The following is a 17,845-nucleotide window of genomic DNA, read 5'->3' as shown; positions in this document are numbered from 1 at the left end:
GCCGCCGGCTACAGGCTGCTGGGTTTCAAGGCTGCTGAAGCTGGGGTTGGGCCAAGTTCAAACACCACGAACTCCACTGTTCTTACCAAGGTTCAGTAGTTTCTCGCTGATAATCCCTCTTCAGATTGTTGTTGGCCTCCGGTTAATATCCAGATATAGTCTGTATAATATCTTGCCAGTGTGTTGTTGCTTCTGTGGAAGAATAGAAGTCCGTCCTTCACCATTCCAGAAGTCCCACCTCCAGGTAGGGGCCATTTCTAAGATCAGGCTTCTCTAGGTGTTAACTAATAAGGAGGTCTTCACTCAAACAGGATTAAAGTAATGCCCTGCCCTGGAGGTATCTGGGTTTAAAAAGAAAGACACTTAAAGGAAGAAAAAGCTTGTTTTAGGATCCGTAGGAATCATCCCAAAGCAATGGGGTGCCGCAGGCCTGCCAGGGCACAGACCTCGGCCTGGACGCCCGCCCAGTGGCCTCTGGGCTGCTTCCCCCGGCAGCTGCAGGGAAGGGAGCTGCCATGTTGTGAGCACTTCCTCTAAGCCACAAGTTTCATTCTCATTATCTTCACAACTTACCACCAAAAACAATGATCTCATTTCCACTTTACAGGTGAAGAACCTGGGGCTGACAAAGGTCAAGTCACATGCCCAAGGTTAGGTCTCTCCCGGGAGAGCCTCCCACAGTCACAGAGCTGCTCCCTGCTCCCTGCTCCCTGCTCCCAGCACCTGCTGAGCGGGCCCAGGTCCATCTCTCCTTTCATCCAGGAGCCAGAGCTTCCAGACAGTCTCCCCCAAATCAAGGCTGGCAGGGGCTAAGCCTGGTTGTGACTTCAGGGCTGGCAGTGTAGGATGGTCCCCTCCATGTGCTCAGCAGAGCGCACAGGCCTGAGTGCCCAGAGCGCGTGCTCCCCCCTCCTCCCCACCCCACTGCCAGCTCAGTGTGTGTCTGCGCAGGACAGGAGGGCGCGTCCCCAAGCGTCCCAGCATCCTGACCAGCCACAGCTCCACCTACTCCCACTGACTGAACAAAGAGGCATATTCATTACAAAGTCATATTCATAGAAGATGAGCTTTATTTTGATGGCTCGGAAATTAGCAAGGGAATAAGCACAATGACAACAGTGCTCTCTTGTGCGCTGACTCATCTTCAGATGTGATCTCGCTGGGTCCTCACAGCCGCACTGCAACGGGGAACCACTGACCACTTCACTGAGGGCTTGTCGGCGGCCACCCGGCTCCCACACGGGATGTAAACACTCCACCCAGCCTCCCTGTTCCTCAACCCCCGTGGGCAGGGCTGCCATAGGCACACACAGCTACATGAACTCCTCAGCTCTCACACCAGGGGCCCGGCCACCCACCTCTGAACAAAGGTCCTCCTCATCAACACGTGTGGCTTCTTCGCGTCCCAAGAACCCTGGTCTTAAGCGTGCAGGGATTGCTAGGTCAGCTGTGGCTGTGCCAAGTGGCCAGCCAAAAGCCTTGGCAAGCCCCAGGCACCAAAGAACCTGGAGCTAAGCAGAGGGACCACCAGCCCGCTGGCCATGGTCGAGCCACGGTCTACATACACCAGGCTCCCATCAGGGAGAAATTCTGGTCAGGGGCTCCTCGCGTCCCACTGGCCTAACCCGTGGGGAAAGGGAAGAGACACCGTCCCCACCTCCCTCTCTGCTGTGCTTCTTACCAACCCGCCTTCCTGGCTTTTCTCCAGAAGGAGGGCAGCTGCCCCTCTCCCCTGCGGGGTCAGTTCGGAGCCAGCCCAGCCTCCGCTCACACCGGGAGGCCTTCTTCAGTTCTCAGAGCTGGAGGGCCCCGTGCGGGGACCACTGCCTGGATCTCCCAGCGACACATGGGACACTTGGCTGTGTCCCCGAAGACCCGCCAGGCGCAGTAGCTGCACAAGTGTGTGTGGCCGCAGGGCACAAGGCAGGTGTTGGCAGCTTGGTGGAGGCAGACGGCACACTCCTCTCCTGCTGGGGCTGGGAAAGGGGACAGCGTAGGTCAGGGCATATGGGGTCAAGGGGTGGGCAGCCTCCTCATGCTCTAGCCACAGAGAACCAGGCAGTCATATTGGGAAAACCTCACAATGTAAGCAAGTGAAAAAAATGGGTAAGAAACCCATAATGTGCAGACGTCAATATCAAGTTCCAATTTAGAAGGAAAGAAAGCAAAACACAAACATTCCATAGGGAGGCAGCCCACCAAGGAAATCCTGGGTGATGTTTTTCTTTTCACTTCCTTCTTCATGCCTTAATATTGGTTCATTCCTGTTTGGCAAAGCTTTCACTATGAACATGCACTGCTTCTGTAAAGCAGGGGCAAAATGACATCTGCCCACAAACGTGCTCTTGCAACCTGTAACGCTCGCGCTGTTCTAGCAGCGCTGTCACCTGCCTTTAGGTGCCAGTAGGCAGAGCCAAGGGGTCGGCCCTGGGCCTGTGAGCCGTGATGGGCCTCGGAAGACACTCCCAAGCTCCCAGGGCTGGGGCACCGGCTCCTCCGGGCTAGAGGCCTGGGAGTCCCCGCTCTCCAGGAAACCACTCACCTTCAAGGTCCGGGTGAGTCTCCTGCGGGAGGGCCCAGGGAGAGGCTGGGGGGAAGGCACTGACCGCGGGATCTAGGGAGAGAGGGGGACTCAGGCCTGCGGGGAGAACAGCTGGCCTCCACCCCCTGCCCCAAGGCAGCGCCCAAAGCCTTCTTTTCTGGGTGGCAGAGCGAGAGCTCCGGATCTCACGGCCCCTCCTAGCCTTTCCCATTTAACCCAGCAGGGCATTTGTGGGGCACAGGTCCTTTTCCCCAAGCCGCCCTTCCTTCAGGCACCTCCTCTTTACCCTGAGAGGGGACCCTCGGCATCACCCAGCTTGGACATCCACCCCACACCTCCCAAACCAGGCTGCCCAGGGGCCAGGCTCCAGCAGCTGTGACCAGCCGGCTGGGGGGACCACGGACCAACACCCAGGAATGCCCACATGCCTTCCTATGGTTGTGTCTACTCCACCCCCTGAAATCCACTGTATTCGCGGGCGGCTAGAGGGATGGTGGTGTTTCCCACCCACTGACCGCACATCTGACCCTTGCCCCACAGGCTGTCTCTTACTCACCTCTACCCCTCACTCATATGTTCCCTTGGCTCGACACCCTCCTCCCCAGTGAACTCCTACTTAGACTGCAAAGCCCCACCAAAAAGTCTTCCTTTGTGAAAGGTGATCAGCCCTTTAACTGATGTGTGGGGTGTGATCTTATCATTCTTAGGGGCAGGTTGCCCTTCCTGTGCCCGGGCTTTATCCCCAGCTCCCATCTTGATACCCGACACCGGCAGGAGCTGATGGAGACACTGACTGAATATGAATGAATGAGTGAGTGAGTGAATGAATGAATGAAGGAACGTCTCCCGGAGGCTCTGGATGCGGGTGGGGTACCCCCCCAGCGCCCCCTCCCCCTGGGGGCGGTGCGTGGTCCCGGCGGATGGTCTCACCCAGCAGCTCGATGGCCTTGGTGGTCCCGTACACGTCCATCACGGCCCAGAGCGGGGCGCCCGTGGGCACCCCCTTGCGCAGCCGCAGCCGCGGGCCCGCGTTGACCCGCGCGCAGAGCCGGCCGCGGCGGCTCACCCAGAAGCGGACCACGTCCCCCGCCAGCGCGCAGCCGTCCGGCAGCACCGCCGCCCACGTCGGGCTCTGCAGCTCCAGGTCGGGGCACACGAAGGGAGGCAGGCTGGGCGCCCGCACGCGCGCGGGGTTCAGGCGCGTGAAGCCCACGCGGAGGCCGCCGCACCAGCCGCCCTCGTGGCCCAGCACGCGCAGGGCCACGCGCTCCCCGCGCCGCACGGGCCGCTGGCTGAACACGATGCCGTCGTGGAAGGTGGCGAGCCTGCGCGCCGTGCTCCGCGTCGCGTCCAGCAGCACCTGCGCGCCCTTGGCCTCGGCGTGGAAGCGCAGGGTCTCCGGGGGCAGCTCGGCGTCCGCGCCTGCGGGGGCGGCGGGGGTCAGCGCGGCCGCGGGGCCCAGCGGCTCATTTTCTCTCCGCCGCCACCCCTCCCGCCACGCATCTCGGGGCATCGTCACCCCGGGACCCCCGAGGCCCGCCTAGAGCTGCGAGGAGCCCCGCGGCCTGTCTGGGGTCTGGGTTCCGTCCGGGAAGGCCTCCAGCCTCAGTTCCCCCGCAGGGCGGTTCTAAAGCCGCCGAAGCCGCTGGAGAAACGGGCGCTACCAGCTCTCAGCCCACGAGGTTGAGTCACTAGTGGGAGAGCGGCTGTGAGAAGCGCAGGCACCTGCGCCCTGGCTCTGCGGGCGGATGTTTAAAGTCTCCGTCCACGTTCTGTCTGTGCCCAGAGCAGCCTGAGAGGGTGGCTGACGGCCTGGCTCTGGCCGATGGGTCCCTTGTTGGTGCTGTTTCCTTGTCTGACTCTGATTTCCCCGAAAACAACCTGTCACTTGTGAGGGCCAGGCCCCCGGGGGGGCGGGGGGGGCGGGGCGGGGTGACTGCCTCCCCCTGGGAGAGGGGGTTCGGGCAGCTTCCTCGGGTGGAGCACTGGCTGGAGAGGGGTCCCAAGTCATCCCTCAAGGCCCGGGATGAGCTTCGACAGCACGGGGCCTCCAACCTGACCACTGGGCAGCTAGGAGGGGGAAGCTGCTCCCTGAGCGCCCCTCCTCTCACCTCCAGCGTCTTAGCTCCCCCAGCCTCTGAGTCACCCTCCCCGCCTCCCCTCGGCCTCCCTCCGGGCCCCTCTCTTTCTGGGTTGGACAAGGAGTCTGAAATAAAGAGGTGGGTTCAGTCTGAACCTGAGTCAGACCCTAGCCCAGAGGAGTCCTCAGGTACCTGAATGGGAGTAGTTAGGTGCCCGCCTGAGCAGGCATTGGGTTGGGGTGGACGCCCAGCTGGGCGGTTGGAACCCCCCCCCCCCGCCTCCCCCCCCCCCCCCCCTCACGTGGCTGGGTCACTGCCCATCCCTGAAGTGCAGCCTGGAACAGGCTTGGTTAGCGGAGTGAGTGGCCTTCAACCCCTCCTGACAGTCAGCACACAGCACCGGCAGAGCTAGAGGGGTAGCTTCCGCCCCACCCAGTGCAGCCCCTAGGGAAAGGGCTCCTGGGCTGAGGAACAGGAGACCCCACGTGCTCGGCTCCTTGGGCTGAGAGTGTAAGTGCAGAGATGGGCCTGTCCTGGCTGAAGCCGCTCCCTTTCCGCAGGAAGGGTCAGTGGGTGGAGTTTCCACCCCATTCCCTGCTCAGCTGCCCTGGACCAGGGAAAGTCACTTTGGGGACAGGAGGGGGTGGGAGGGAGGAGGAAGGCGAGTGCAGGGAGGAGGAGGAACACCCCAGGAGTGGCCTCGGCAGGACAGGGGGCCCTGGGGACACAGGAAAGCAGGGTTCATCCTGAACAGAAACTTGACCGTCTGCAGAGCTCACCCAATCGGCCTCTGCAGGTCCCGGGCAGCCCATGGGGATGCTGTGCTCACATGGTTAGAGGAGGGAGGCTGAGGGGACAGGTCACCGGCTGCCAGGGGACCACTCGTCCAGGCTCCTGAACAAACGACCTCACAGCCCCTTCGAGGTGCCACTGGGAGGGGAGCCAAGGGCTCCGGAGAGCCTGAAGGACTGCCTAACCCACCAGGCCCCCCTCTACTTGGCACAGGATGCTGTTTGGAGCTGGCTCACAGGCATGAAAGGCGTGGGCGCCCCTCCCTCAGGCCTGCAGGCTCCCTGGCCCCTGGCCTCCCGCCCTGATGCACCTGCTCCAGGACTGACAATGAGCACCTACCTCAGGTGAGTCATGAAACATGAACCATGGCCTTTTGGGTGTCTCCCCTGACATACACACACACACACACACACACACACACACAAATCAGAGAAACTTTGCAGCCAGGCTCTTAGAATCTCAGTGACTGAGAGTCAGCCCTCTCCTCAGTGGGGACCCCCAGATCACCTCATCTTCATCATCCCCTTCCAGCCACCCAGCTTCTCCAGGTGCCTCCTGAGTGCTTTACAGCCTCCCAGCCCCCTCTCCCCTCTGACACACACCTCAAGGGGAGGCACTCAGAGGGAACTGAGCTTGGGGAGGATGTGCAAGTTGCCGCAGTCTTGCAGCCAGAACCGGGGGGGGGGGGGGGGGGGGAGCCCTGGGTGCAGCTCCTGGTCCCTGCACCCTGTGCTGCCTCCTCCATGGCACCCCCAGTGCCTGGGATCCACACGCAGTTGCCACAGCTGCAGCAGCGGTGGCCTGGTCGCCCCTGCCGCCCCTCAGCCCTGGTGCCACCTGCTGCTGTGTGAGCCCTCAGTGCTGCTAGGGAAGGGGCTCTTTGCCTGGGAGGGAGCAGTGTCCAGAGAGGCACGCTCACATCTCCGCAGTAAAAGCCGGGTTCCTCATCTCTGCCCTCTCACAGAGATGCCCGCTGGCCTCTGGTGATGTGCAGAGACCGGGTGCCCACCACCCTTAGGGCTGTGCGGCTAGCAGTCCTATAGCCAGCAGGCCAGCGGCACTGGCTCAGCCTTCAGACAGAAGGTGACCTGACCCGGGTCCCACAGCTCAATTTTCACAGCTGGAACCTCTCGTCTCCCATGAGGCTCCCCAAACTCCACCGTGTCCCACGCAGCTAGACGTCTCCCTAAACAATAGGGCCTGACGGCAGCTGTTTTGTGTGGGTCATCCGGTCACTACAGGGATGCTGGGCTGAGTCACTGGCGGCTGTTGGGCTCTCTCAGGGGCAGGAAGCTCACAGCTCAGTGCCTCACTGAGCGAGTGCACCCGCTCGCTGGGCCCAGTGGGGCTCAAAAGCTCCTGAGTGATGTTTGCACTGCCTGCACCGCTGCCCCACGCTTCCCGGGCAAGGACCCAGGGCCTCCCTGCTCCTTGCATCCCTGCGCAGGGACCAAGCACAGGGCTCCCACTTACCAGCCTGGGAGCAGAGCTGGGCCCCCATTGGGTCTGGAAGGAGTTGTCTGAAGAAGCCAGGAGACAGGTTTCCGAAGTCTCCACTGGTCCCTTGTTATGGGCCCGGCTCATGTTACAAGTTGATGATTAATTAGAAGTTGCTGTCACGAGTTACAATATCCAGGGAATTTCCTGATGCCTCTTGGCTGCGCTGCCAGCATGAGGGAAGCATTGTCATTGCCTGAGGCATGTTAACAAGTACCTGTGCCCACACTGGCCCGGAGGCCCTGGTTCCAGAGGCCAGGGTGGGGCCAGAGTCGGTCATTTTTAGAATCACCCTGGTAGCCCAGCCGGAGTGGCTCGGTTGGTTGAGCGTTGTCCTGTGCACCGAGTGGTTGCCAGTTCGATTCCTGGTCAGGGCACATACCTGGGTTGTGGGTTCGAACCCCGGTAAGGGGTGTGTGGAAGGCAACCCACTGATGTTTCTTTCTCAATTGATCTCTCTCTCTCTCCCTCCCTCCCTTCCTCTCTTTAAGCATGTCCTTGGGTGAGGATTAAAACAACAACAGAAAACTCCCTGGTAGGCTGTAATGTATAGCCAGGGCAGACATTTGCCCTTGCTGGGGCTGAGGGTCCACCTTCCAGAACCCACCCCAAAGTGCGAGTTGTCCCCAGGAGGTGGGGCCAAAGGCCTGGCTCCCAGAGCGTCAGCTGTGATGAGGCCGGGGAGCCCCTCCCTCCACCCACAGGGACCTGAGGCTGGGGGAGGGCAAGTGGCTGCCTCTAGCTTCTCACTTTTCCACGTGCACACGGCTCTCCTGGGGAGCTTGTGTTTTTTTGTTTTTTTAAAAAATATATTTTATTGATTTTTTACAGAGAGGAAGGGAGAGGGATAGAGAGTTAGAAACATCAATGAGAGAGAAACATCGATCAGCTGCCTCCTGCACATCTCCCACTGGGAAGTGTGCCCGCAACCAAGGTACATGCCCTTGACCGGAATCGAACCCGGGACCCCTCAGTCCGCAGGCCGACGCTCTATCCACTGAGCCAAACCAGTTAGGGCTCCTGGGGAGCTTGTAAAGTGTGGATTGATTCGGAAGGTCTGGGAGTGCCTGGCAGTCTGCTTTCCCAACGGGGGGCTCTGTGGACCCTACTTTAGAGACGAGTCCTCAGTCTGGAGGCTTGTGAGTACCCTGGCCTCCACCTCCCGGCTGACCCCTTCCCAGGACCCCGGGTCAAGGCCATGATCAAGACCTCCAACCTGGCTAAAGGGACAGATACCCCCACGCACGTCCCTGGAGCAGCAGGAGGAGCGATGCCAGCGACGGGGCTGGGGGTGGGGTGTGGAGGCCCAGGATGTACCCCCTGTGTTTCCTTGTCCTCCCTGGCCCTGGTGTCCCTGTATGAGACAGGAAGCCAGCATGAGCTGACGTGGGTCCTTCCCAGCCCCGATGTGCGTGACTTCAGCAGCTGTCACTGCCACCTGGCCTTCTCCTCCACACCATGCACCCTGCCAGGCGCCCTCGGGTCCCCTCGAGAAGCAAAGGCCAGAGGCAAACTGGTGGGAGGTCAGCAGCAGTGACCACGATCCAAGGGGGATGGTGCCAGCTGGCCCAGCCTGGGGGACCCAGGCACAGGGCACCCCTTCTCTCTGGGAAGTTTGGGGCCCAGAGATCCTGCTTTCTCCTCCTCCCCCTCCCCTCCACCCGTTCCACCTGTACCACTGGCTGCCTTGGGCGGTCCCCAGAGGGCTGTAGCCATGAGCACTCTGTTGATAAACCACACTCCTGTAAAAGAGGTCATTGTGGAACCTTATCAGAGAAATCAGGTTGTGAACTTGGCCTGTGTGGATGAGCTGTACCCGATGCCAGGCTGTGGAGGTGTGCCTATCTCCAGGGCCTCAGAGGGAGTGGGCATCTGAGGAGCTGAAATCCCCAGGCCTGACACGCAGGGGCAGGGCTGCCCAGGAAGAACCCCTCACACGCCCACATGCACGCAGCTAACAAACACGATGTGCTGAGAGAAGGTCTGTGGTAACTGCTGATGCTCATGGCGACTCCTCAGAAAAATCCTATTTTCTGTGGCACGGTGAGGCGAAGCAACTTGTTCAAGCACATGGCAGTAAGGAACAGCCAGGACTGAAAGCCAGTGCCCTAACCACTGTGCTGCACCTCCTGTCTCCTGACTCAGGCCACTGTGCCCTTCTGAGCATTTAGTTGCTATCAACGTCTGTTCCATGTGACTGTGCTGACACACAGTGGGAGCTTTATGGATAGTTGCTGACTGGCCTCCTGAGTGGGAGACGGAGGCCCCCCCATGATAGAGCCTGCGTCCTTCCCACCGCACAAGGCTGTCCTAAACGTTTAGTCCAAGAAGGCAGTGACTGGCCCTGCGCAGGGTGGAGCGGCCCCTGGTGGCTACCGTCAGTACTACAGGCTGCACTGGGCCCTCAAAGGTAGGAGGGGCGCTTCCAGGAGGGGAGGTCACGGGCTCCCTGTTTCCCTTCTTCCTGTGCCCCACTCCCCACCCTTCAGCTCCCACACCCCTCCCCCCTCCTGAGGGTGCCTCACTGGCGGTCAGTGTGCCCCGGGCCCATCAGTTCAAGGGGCTTTCACGGAGCTCAGCCCTAAGGTGTCGCCAGCACTCTGAGGAGCTGGGCAGCTGTTTCAGTCCCCAACACACAGCTGAGGAGGCCGAGGGCTTATCCCGGGTTCGTGCCAGCCTGCGGCTGAGCAGACATGGAAAGCCAAGGGCACACAGCCCACCTGGGGCACCGGCAACCCGGCCCCTGTCTCCTGCCTTCAGAGCTCTGGGACCCAATCTTATCATATTTGCCGGAGCTCAAGTGTTCCCACTGAACCAAAGACTCAGAGGCCAGGGGCTGCCATGCCTAGAAACTCACCCCTAGAACAACCAGGGCCAAGCTCACAGCAGGTGGTCGGCAAGGATGTGTGGGTGCCAAACAACGCAGCATGGTAGTTTGACAATTGCCCACTGAATGAACGACCTGGCGATTCCACTCCTAGGAGATACCCAACAGGCTCGGTGCCTGTGTCCACAGAGACCGCCAGGGACTGCCCAGCACAGGCTCGGTAACTGTGTCCATAGAGACCACCAGGGACAGCCCAGCACAGGCTCGGTGACTGTGTCCATAGAGACCGCCAGGGACTGTCCAGCACAGGCTCGGTGACTGTGTCCATAGAGACCGCCAGGGACTGTCCAGCACAGGCTCAGTGACTGTGTCCATAGAGACCGCCAGGACTGTCCAGCACAGGCTCAGTGACTGTGTCCATAGAGACCACCAGGACTGTCCAGCACAGGCTCAGTGACTGTGTCCATAGAGACCACCAGGACTGTCCAGCACAGGCTCGGTGCCTGTGTCCACAGAGACCGCCAGGGACAGCCCAGCACAGGCTCAGTGACTGTCCTTAGAGACAGCCAGGGACTGTCCAGCACAGGCTCAGTGACTGTGTCCTTAGAGACCGCCAGGACTGTCCAGCACAGGCTCGGTGACTGTGTCCACAGAGACCGCCAGGGGACTATTTATGATGCCGCGACTAGAAACAACCCAGATGCTGTGCTGGGCGCTGTGATTCGCTGCTCAGATCCCGCTTCAGGAATGAGGGACTCGGTCCCTCCGAGGTCGGGGTGCTGCCCTGAGTGGCTTCTGTTGCAATCCACAACAGTTGGGGCTCCCCCCTCTGTCCAGTCCCATGCCCACAGCTGTGGACCCCCAGAATGCACCCCGATGAGCACCATCGCTGCTCCCTGGGGCTCCCAACCTCTCACAGCCACCGACAGGAGCGTGGAGACGGAAACCGCCATGTAGTCGCACAGCGGCAGTAAAAACAGACCACTGTTACCCGTTATCCGCAAGGACGCGGTGAAACCCCACGCATGTGATCCAGAGCCAAGCGGACCCACCGCATGCTTCCGTTCACATGAAGTTAAAAAAGCAAGCACCCTCACCTGCTGTTCGAAGGCAGGAGAGTGCTCACCTCCCGGAGGGGCACACGGGAGCCTCGGGTGCTGGCAGTGCCCTCCATCTGGGCCGGGTGGTGTGTACACACATGGGAAACCCATTCAGCTGGACCTCAAGTCGCAGTTGGCTCAATCCCTTCCAGCCCTAAAACAGTGAATGAGGGAAAACCGGCCCTGGGAGCCAGAGCGCTTAGCCAACACCGCCGCCTGGTGGGGAGAAATGGAACTGACCGTGGGTCCCGTACCCTGGAGGGAAATGGTCCGGGCCACGAAGGCTCTCACCTGTGATCCCCCACTGGCTCTCCTTCATGCCCACTCACTTCCTGCCCACGAGCCCCCTAGCAACTCTGAGGGTCCACCAAACCCTCTGGGTCAATAGCTGGATCCCCACCCTGGGCCTTGGGGGACAGAGGGCAGGAGAGGGAGGCCAGGGTATGCCAGCAAAGGAGCCAGCCCCTAGTTAGGTCTGTGCTGCTACCTCCACCCTGCTGGGCTGTTAGATCTTTCTGGGCCCTGGCTCCCCTGTGCCCCTCCACTGCCCTGAGTCCCCTGTTGCTGCCCTGCCAGCCACTGGAGCACCCTCTCCCCGTGTGAATGTGGAGCCGGCCTGGCTGCTCCGAGGTGAGGGCAGGGGAGGGAGGAGGCATGCTCTCCTCATTGGTTTCCAGCCTTCCTTCTTCCTGTGCCCCCTCATCCCCACACCTCTGTCAGGCTGTCCAGTCTGTGGCATCCACGCTGTGTGTGTGTGTGTGTGTGTGTGTGTGTGTGTGCGTGTGCGCGTGTTCAACAGAAATGTGTTGAGTACCTACTGTGTGCCAAGAACTGTCCAATTTCTGAGTAGCCACAGACTGAAGAAAACCCAACCCTGTCGCTCAGTCAAGTCCATCCTAGTACTTAGGTCAGTGCTACAAGAGCGCCAAACAGGACCGGGAAAGCCACGGGCACAGAAGGGGAATGGGTGACGGTTTTGTGGAACAACGGATTTTAAAATCGCTCCCCATAGGACAATTGGGCTTTCAGCAGCAGGGAAGGAAAGAAACGCATCCCAGGGAGAAGGAATCATATATGCAAAGGCACAAAAATGTAACCACACACAGTGCTGGCTGGCTGTACCAGTTAAGATTAGAATTGTTTGCGTGTAGCAGAATATCCAGAAGAATAGTGGCTTAAGCAAGCGATTTCATATATTTTTAACGTAAAATAAGTTAAACTAGGCAGCCCAAGGCAACCACGAAAGCTCGATGCCCATATAACCAGGTTCTCTTTACTTTTCTGATCCACTGTTCTAGCGCTGACCTTCATACTCAAGGTCACTTTAGGTTGCTGGAGCTCCAGCCAGCACATCAACATTCCAGGCAGCAGGAGGAAGAAAGACCCAAAGGGGCATTCTTTTCAGCTAAGTCAGCGTCCATTAAGCAGACTTACTGGAGAGCTTATGTAACACTTTTGTTGACATCTCTGGCCAAAATGTTGTCAAGGTGGCCACAACTAGATGCAAGGGAAGCTGAGAAGTGTAGTTTTTATTGGGGAAGCAGCTTTATTATTGAGGAAGAAGGAGAGTGGATATTGGATGGGCAGCTAGCAGTGTCTAGCCCAGTGGTAGAGTGGAATAGTGGTCTTGCGGTGTGTAGAGAAAGGTGACAGCAAGGAACTAAATCGCAAAGGCCATGCTAAGGAGGTTTTGGAGTTTATTCTGTAGAAAACAGGAGATCACTGAAGGATCCTGAGCAGGAGCCTGGGGCCAAGGGGTCTGGAGCAGTCTGCTTTGGGGAACCACCCATCAGACGGGGCTGAGTGCAGGTGAGGAGAGCTGCTAGGAGACGATACGTTGGGGGCACCAAGGAGGAGGCAATGCAGGATTGAATCAGGCACAACAGAGAGCCCAAGCTAAGCCCTGGGGGCCGTGGGAGGGGATGCCAGGTACCAGGGGAGGGACCTGCTGAGAACAAGCCTGCGCTCAGAATATTGGAGTCCAGCCGGATGGCTCAAGGGCACCTGAGAACCCACGGGAAGCTTAGCAGAGAGGACAGGTGGGGCTGTAGAGGTGGGAGTCGCCAGTCATCCAAGGCGGATGAGGTCAGCGGGCAGGGCGTCCAGTTGTTGAGCCGAAGGAGTCTGATGGGTCCTCCAGAGTTACTAGCCCAGGAGGACATGGAGTGGACGCAGACAGAACTGAATTCAAATCCTGACTTCCTCACTTAAGAGCTGTGAACCCCTGGACAGCTGGTTGCCTTTTAGAGCCTTCTCAGTTTTCTCATCTGCAAAATGGGAAGAAGAGGCCCACCTGAGGGCTAATAGGAGGACTGAGTGGGTGAGTGACAGGCCGAGGGAGCTGCATTCACCAGTAAACACCAGCTCTTACCACTAAAGGGGCCGCCCTCCTGTTCCCAGAGGGGCCATCAGAGCCCTTCTTGGGGTCATGGGTGTGCCCTACAGCATTCCCACTGGAGCCCTGTGCGGGCGGCTGGGAGTGAGGCGCCGGCGTGGGGCACCCCCAGGGCCCTGAGGACCTCTGCCCCGCACAGGTAGAATCCAGGCAGCGCTGTCAGCAGCCCACACTGGTGGCTTGCGGGGAAGTTATGCATTTGCCAAGAAGTGGACACCCAGCCTGTGCGCACGCAGCTGGCACCCAGGAGGCCTGCATGGGTGCTCACTGGCCCCTCACACTCAAAGCCTGCCCTCCTCCACCCCACGCCCTCAGGCCACCACCCCCTGCGACTACCCGGGCTCTACAGAGACTCCAGGGAGCCCCAACCCATGTTGGAAACAGAGAAAGACAATTGCTGGGCAGAGGGAGAGGGCCGGCCAGCCCTTGCAAGCAGAGCAGTGGCCCAGGCACGTCTGCTGGAGCCGCGCTGTGGGCATGGGCAGTGGCCGCCAGGAAGAAAGGCCCAGCTCGGAGTCTGGGTAGACAGGACCCCACCCCAGTAGACAGGACCTTGGCACCCCCTTTGCCTCCAAGACCAGTCTAGCCTTTCTTCCCGTAGTGATTCCAGACTGAACTTTGGAGAAGCCAAGAGGAGCAAGATGAGCACAAGAATGGGCCCTGACAGGACACTGGAGAGGGACACCAGAGGCCAGGAGGCACCGGGCGCGGCGTTCCCGAGGCCCGAGAGGTGGGGCGGCAGGCGGCAGGCCCAGCTCGCCCAGTGTGGGTGGGACGACAGCTTGGACGAGGCCACTGTGTTCGCCCAGGAGGTCAGTGTGGACAGGGCCAGAGGAGGGGTGGAGGCAAAAGCCAGGGGCAGCTGCTTGAGAAGGGAGTGCAGGCGAGTGACTGCATCTGATGGGCTGTGAGTGTAGCCGCAGTGACAGGTGCAAAACGGCTGTTTATCGATAGAGGTTCATTCCCTTCACAGTACGTACGGGTCTGGGGCTGGGGCTCCACTCTTCCAAGCTGTCGTGACACTCAACTTTCGCTTATCTTCCCTGGGGCACTGCCCGCCTCCACGTGGCCCAGCGTGCCCGCAGCATGTCCAGCCAGCAGCTGGAAGGGCCGGGGCCGGGCATGGCCAGAGGGTGCACCGGCCCCGTCCTTCATCCCACATCCCACAGGCCAGAGCTTAGCTACAGGACTCGGAAATGTAGCCTTTGGCCTGGACAGTCCTGTGTCCAGCTGGATGTGGGGATGGGCCGTTATGAGAGGAAGGAGAGAATGGGTGCTGGAGGGAAGCAGGGGTGGTGGCCAGAGGGGCGTGGGGTGCAGGAGGGCAGGCTTTGTGCGTGAGAGGCCGGTGAGCACCCATGCAGGCCTCCTGGGTGGCCCCTGCGTGCACACGGGCTGGGTGTCCAGGGGGTGCCCTCCACGGTGAGGGCAGTGCCCGTGGGCAGGGAGGGAGCTGCGGCTGCTGAGAATGAGCTCTGCTGGCCAGGAGGCGAATTTCCCAGGGGCCCCTGGAGGTCCTGCGGGCCCCACACCAAAGCTGGAACGCACAGAGAGTAAGAAAATATCTTTTCTCTGCTCCTTGGAGCTTCTGCCCATTGTAGATGCTCATTTGGGCCATTGTCATTGTGTCCAGTGCCGGGCCATGGGCACTGTCCCTAGGCAAGGAGTGGCCACCTCCTGGGCCTCCTGACACTCCCTCTGTGTGGCCGGGCTGGGTCTCTAAATGCTGGGCACTGGAGAGGGCTCCAGCTTATTCTGTCTCCTTGGAGGCCTCTCCTTCCCCCCGGAGCTTTAAGAAACTTGAGAAGAACCAACCCAACCCCAGGGATGCAGGGGTTAACAATAGGGTGCCTCGCCCTGGCCCGTGTGCTCAGCGGTTAGAGTGTCAGTCCACGCACCGAAGGCTCACTGTTCGATGGGGTCAAGGGCATGTACCTGGGCTGCAGGTTCGATCCCTGGCACCAGTCAGGGTGAGTGTGGGTGGCAACCAATCAACGTGTCTCTCTCACATCGATGTTTCTCTCTGTCTGTCTGTCTCTCTCTCTCTCTCTAAAGATGAATGGAAAAAATATCTTCAGGTGAGGATTAACAACAAACAAACAAAACACACACACACAAATACCAGTAGAGTGTTCCTGTCCCCGGCCTCTGCGCCTGCTGACTCCTGCTGCTCTCTCTGCTCCTCATCCTGTGACATCCTGTGACAGTGTCTAGCAGGGAGGATGACAGGGCCCTCGAGTTCCATCTTGGTGGCCCACGTTATCTTGAGGATTGAGTTCCCGTGGGTCTCTGGGCAGCTGAATACAGGCTTCGGGCCCCACGTGGGAGCCTCCCTCCCTCCCGTTTGTGATGCAACCCATCTCCCCGTGGCTGTGCCTTCACCGGGGACATCGTTACGCCCTTTTCTAGCCAGACAGCTGGCAAACACCCCCAGGGGCCTGTGATGTGCCAGGGAATAAGTGCCACTTAAACTGAACTGACCACTTATGTAACGGAAATTCCCAGTTACATTTTTAATCTCTAGCCTTATGCTGTTTATAAGAAATATACCAAAAGCACAAGGTCACAGAAATACTGAAAGTATTTCTATACTAAGCAGATACTAATAAAAGTATGATGGTGCAGCAATATTAATAATATGCAAAATTAATATGCCCTGGCTGGTGTGCTCAGTGGTTAGAGTGTTGGCCCATACACCCAAGGGTCTCAGGTTCAATTCCCAGTCAAGGGCGCATACCTGGGTTACAGGTTCAATCCCTGGCCCCGGATGGGACATGTGTGGGAGGCAACTGATGGCTGTAACTCTCTCATATCAATGTTTCTCCCCCCCACCCCACCACTTCCACTCTCTCTAAAAATCAATGGAAAAATATCCTTGGGTGAGGATTAAAAAAAAAATGTCTTTAAGGCAAAATTCATTACTAGGGAAAAAGGAGTCACTATCCTATCTAATAATAGACAAACATGGTAATTAACCGTACCTTCGCTACCATCGCCATTGGCTGATCAGCATGATATGCAAATTAACCACCAATGAAGATGGCGGCTAATTTGCATACTGCAGGCAGGGTGGGACACCGGGAGCCGCCATCCAGGCCCCCGTGTGCGACCCCAGGAGCTGCCGGAAAGCCAGGCCGCAGGCAAAGTGGCACCCTGGGACCCAGGAGCCCGTCTGCAAGGTCTGCAGGCAAAGCAGCGATCAAGCTATGTGGGGGAGGGTGGGAGGCAGAAGGAATTACAGGAGCAGCTCTAGCCGGAGACTGAAGACTCCAGCCGGGGTGAGGAGGAAAGACTGAAGGCTCCAGCCGCAGCAAAGACTGTGTCCAGAGTGAAGATGGAAGGCGGTGGCCAGAGTGAAGGTCTGGGTCCCGGGTGCCAGAGGAAAACTGGTGCTGGCAGCCAGGGGAAAGAAGGCTTATTGCACGAATCTTCATGCAACGGGCCTCTAGTTTATATATATAAGCCTAAGTGACCAGCTGATCGGTAGCTATGACGTGCACTGACCACCAGGCAGCAGATGCTCAACACAGGAGCTGCCGAGCTGCAGTGACTTGGCAGCTGCGGTTCTCAGGTTATGCACCTGGAACCAGAGAGGAGGGAGCCTGATTCTGGGGTGCATCATCTGAGAACTGCCCTCTCGCAATCCGGGACCCCTTGCTGGATGTCAGATTGCCAGTTTTGGCCCGATCCCCGCAGGCCAGGCCGAGGGACCCCACCGGTGCACAAATCCGTGCACTGGGCCTCTAGTATAATGATAAAAGGAATAACTCACCAACAGGAGAAAACAATCTTGAACCTGACTGCACCTAACAACTTCAAAATGTTACAGCAAACGTTTACAGACTACAAGGGAAAACTGACGAAGCCACATCATAACAGATTTAAACAACAGCAAGGATACTTTCAGCACAACCTTCCCCCCATAGCGGCACTGTCTTTGCACACAGTATGTACTCAAGACCCCAAGCGTGCATTTCCCCCACCCCACCCTTCCAGCTTCTGCTGGGTATGCCCGTGGTGAGCCTTAAGGAAGCTGGGACAGACTGGACGCACTCAGCACGGACCAGGACTAGAGAAAGCCTTTTCTCCCAGCCCAGAAACCAAAGCCCACAGTGCTCCGTGCTTGGTCGGTAAGGCCCTGCCCACCCCTGGGCCACTGGCAACCCTGCCCAGCCCTGAGAAGAGTGGGTGGCAGGTTGTGAGCCTAGGGACCCACACAAGGCAGATGTTTCACATGTCAATCTCACTGTCCTCACATCAACACCAAGAGACAAGCACTCCCATTTTACAGATAAGGAAAGTGAGGCAGAGGCCAGCTGGCACGCACAAGACCACACAGTGTGGGGCAGGGCTGGGAGGTGAACTGACTCTGAGCTCGGACCCTATCACTGAAGGGCACTGTGCCTCGGGCCCACAGCAGCCATCTCTGCCTCGTCCCCAGGAGGTGAGCAGCTGAAGCATCGGGGGTCAGAGCAGCGGGAACAGGGCCCTGGAGGTGGGGTGCCTGGTTGCCACCTTCCCTGTCTGTGGCCGCCTCCTTCTCCACAGCCAACAGGGTAAGGCCATGGAGCTCTCCTCTTCAGGGCATGCCCTCCACTCCTCAATCTGGAG

At 59.1% G+C, this 17,845-nt stretch overlaps 1 protein-coding gene across 2 annotated transcripts; it reads right to left on the bottom strand.

Moving 5' to 3' along the window:
• Positions 1-1,077: 1,077 nt before the first annotated feature.
• On the bottom strand, positions 1,078-6,964 carry LOC139020109 (E3 ubiquitin-protein ligase NEURL3-like). Of its 2 annotated transcripts, none has more exons than XM_070429728.1 (4): positions 6,889-6,964; positions 3,473-3,964; positions 2,543-2,614; positions 1,078-1,976 (listed from the first exon to the last, which is right to left on the bottom strand). In XM_070429728.1, exons 1-4 carry the CDS (start codon positions 6,914-6,916, stop codon positions 1,768-1,770), a joined length of 801 nt encoding a protein of 266 aa, XP_070285829.1. In that variant the 5' UTR covers positions 6,917-6,964; the 3' UTR covers positions 1,078-1,767. The 2 variants fall into 2 exon arrangements, with proteins under 2 accessions (XP_070285829.1, XP_070285831.1); XM_070429730.1 differs by having other exon boundaries at positions 1,078-1,970.
• Positions 6,965-17,845: the final 10,881 nt, after the last annotated feature.

This window comes from Myotis yumanensis, unplaced genomic scaffold, assembly GCF_028538775.1.
Source record: "Myotis yumanensis isolate MYYU_CA2020_CCGP unplaced genomic scaffold, mMyoYum1.0.hap1 SCAF_11, whole genome shotgun sequence".
Lineage (NCBI taxonomy): Eukaryota > Metazoa > Chordata > Mammalia > Chiroptera > Vespertilionidae > Myotis > Myotis yumanensis.
The sequence above is the reverse complement of the archived record's forward strand: the minus strand, read 5'-3'. Positions and strand labels throughout refer to the sequence as shown.

What these genes read in the sequence shown, in the direction of transcription:
- LOC139020109 (XM_070429728.1), bottom strand. Translation starts at nt 6,916, where the DNA reads ATGGGGGCCCAGCTCTGCTCCCAGGCTG. An exon ending in CCAGCTCTGCTCCCAGGCTG is followed by an intron (nt 3,965 to 6,888) that starts GTAAGTGGGAGC and finishes CCGCCCCCGCAG; the next exon opens with GCGCGGACGCCGAGCTGCCC. An exon ending in GACTCACCCGGACCTTGAAG is followed by an intron (nt 1,977 to 2,542) that starts GTGAGTGGTTTC and finishes CCCCTTTCCCAG; the next exon opens with CCCCAGCAGGAGAGGAGTGT.